Source organism: Vitis vinifera, chromosome 19, assembly GCF_030704535.1.
Source record: "Vitis vinifera cultivar Pinot Noir 40024 chromosome 19, ASM3070453v1".
NCBI classification, from domain to species: domain Eukaryota; kingdom Viridiplantae; phylum Streptophyta; class Magnoliopsida; order Vitales; family Vitaceae; genus Vitis; species Vitis vinifera.
In genome coordinates, this window is record NC_081823.1 from 19,509,412 (window position 1) to 19,511,219 (window position 1,808).

The following is a 1,808-nucleotide window of genomic DNA, read 5'->3' on the forward strand; positions in this document are numbered from 1 at the left end:
GCAGATAATGTGCGATCTGATGAATTTGGCCACCCTGGCCGCTGTCAATCTAGCATAGGAAGCGGCTTCCACCCACTTGGTGAAATAGTCAATGGCTACTAAGATGTACTCATGACCATTGGAGGACTTGGGCGAGATCTTCCCAATAATATCAACACCCTATACTGAAAATGGCCAAGGGGATGTGAGTGCATGCAACTCAGAAGGTGGCACGTGTATCAAGTCTCCATGCATCTGACACTCCTGACATCTCTGTACAAACTGGCAACAATCTGTCTCCATGGTCAACCAAAAGTAGCCAACCCTCATGATCTTACGTACTAGCATATGACCTCCCATGTGTGGGCCACAGACCCCTGCATGAACCTCTCTCATCACTCGATCTGCAGATGTACGGTCTAGACATAATAACAACAGGCCATCAGGTGATCTCCTATACAGTGCATCCCCGCAAATAACAAATCTGGTGGCCAACTATCTCAATGCTCTCCTATCCTTGGCCGAGGTTGACTCTAGGTAAGTGTCGCATGACAGAAACTGATAAATATTGTGAAACCATGGCAACTCAATCTGATCCTCTATCTCTCCAATCAGACAATAGTAAGCTGGTGCAGACCTAGTTTCAATCAGCAATGGCCTAACAGTCACCCCCGTGGGGATCACAATCATAGAAGCCAAGGTGGCTAATGCTTCGGCAAACTGATTCTCCGCCTTGGGCAGATGTATATACCTTAACACATCAAATCCATCACTCAACAGGTCCAAGTAAGCATGGTAGGGTTTTAGCTTCTCATCCCGAGTCCTCCAGATACCCTGAGTTTGCTGTATAACCAAATTGGAATCCCCGTGGATCTCCAACTGTCTAATGCCAAGATCAAGTGTAGTCTCCAAACCTGTAATGCAAGCCTCATACTCCACAATATTATTCGTCAACCGGTGATGATCGGAAAATGCTAACCGGACTGATCTGGGGATATGATCACCCTGTGGTGATATCAACAAGATACCAATGCCAAACCTCGACTGATTGGCGGCACCATCAAAGTACAACCGCCATCCCATAATACTAGTCATTGAAATGATCTGCTCATCAGGGAAATCATCATTAACCGATCTGTCATCGGATATCGGCAAAGAAGCTAGATGATCTACAACAATGCTTCCTTTTACTGACTTTTGTGTGACATAATGAATATCAAACTCTATCAACAATACCAGCCATCTCATGAGCCTACCGGTCAGAACAGGCCTGTCAAATAGATATCTCAACGGGTCCAATCGTGAGACCAAGAGCACGGAATACTCTGTCATGTAATGTCTAAGTCTCTTAGTGGCCCAAACCAATGCCAAGCAAAGGCGCTCAATCATAATGTACTTGCACTCATACTCAAGCATCTTCTTACTCAAATAATAGATGGCACGCTCCTTCCCCAAATCATCAAGCTAAGCTAACATGCATCCTAAGGCCATGCCTGTAACTGATAAGTACAAAAGCAAAGGACGCCCCGGTGTGGGAGGCACTAAAACCAGAGGAGAAAGGAGACACTCATTAATCCTCTCAAAAGTGCGCTGACAATCATCACTCCAAACTGTAGGCTGATTCTTCTTCAAAAGGCGGAAGATAGGCTCACAAATGTCTGTTAGTCTAGCAATGAAACGACTGATGTACTACAATCTACCTAGGAATCCCCTGATCTCTTTCTCAGTCCTCGGGGCAGGCATGTCAAGTATGGCTCTGATTTTCTCTGGATCAATCTCTATACCTCGCTCACTAACAATGCGTCCCAGCAATTTTCCAGAAGCCACCC

General features: G+C 45.6%; 1 protein-coding gene across 1 annotated transcript; it reads right to left on the bottom strand.

Moving 5' to 3' along the window:
• Positions 1 to 474: 474 nt before the first annotated feature.
• On the bottom strand, positions 475 to 1,311 carry LOC104877743 (uncharacterized). The gene has a single exon (XM_010646538.1). It carries the CDS (start codon positions 1,309 to 1,311, stop codon positions 475 to 477), a length of 837 nt encoding a protein of 278 aa, XP_010644840.1.
• Between the last annotated feature and the right edge of the window lie 497 nt (positions 1,312 to 1,808).

What these genes read in the sequence shown, in the direction of transcription:
- LOC104877743 (XM_010646538.1), bottom strand. Translation starts at nt 1,311, where the DNA reads ATGACAGAGTATTCCGTGCTCTTGGTCTCACGATTGGACCCGTTGAGA.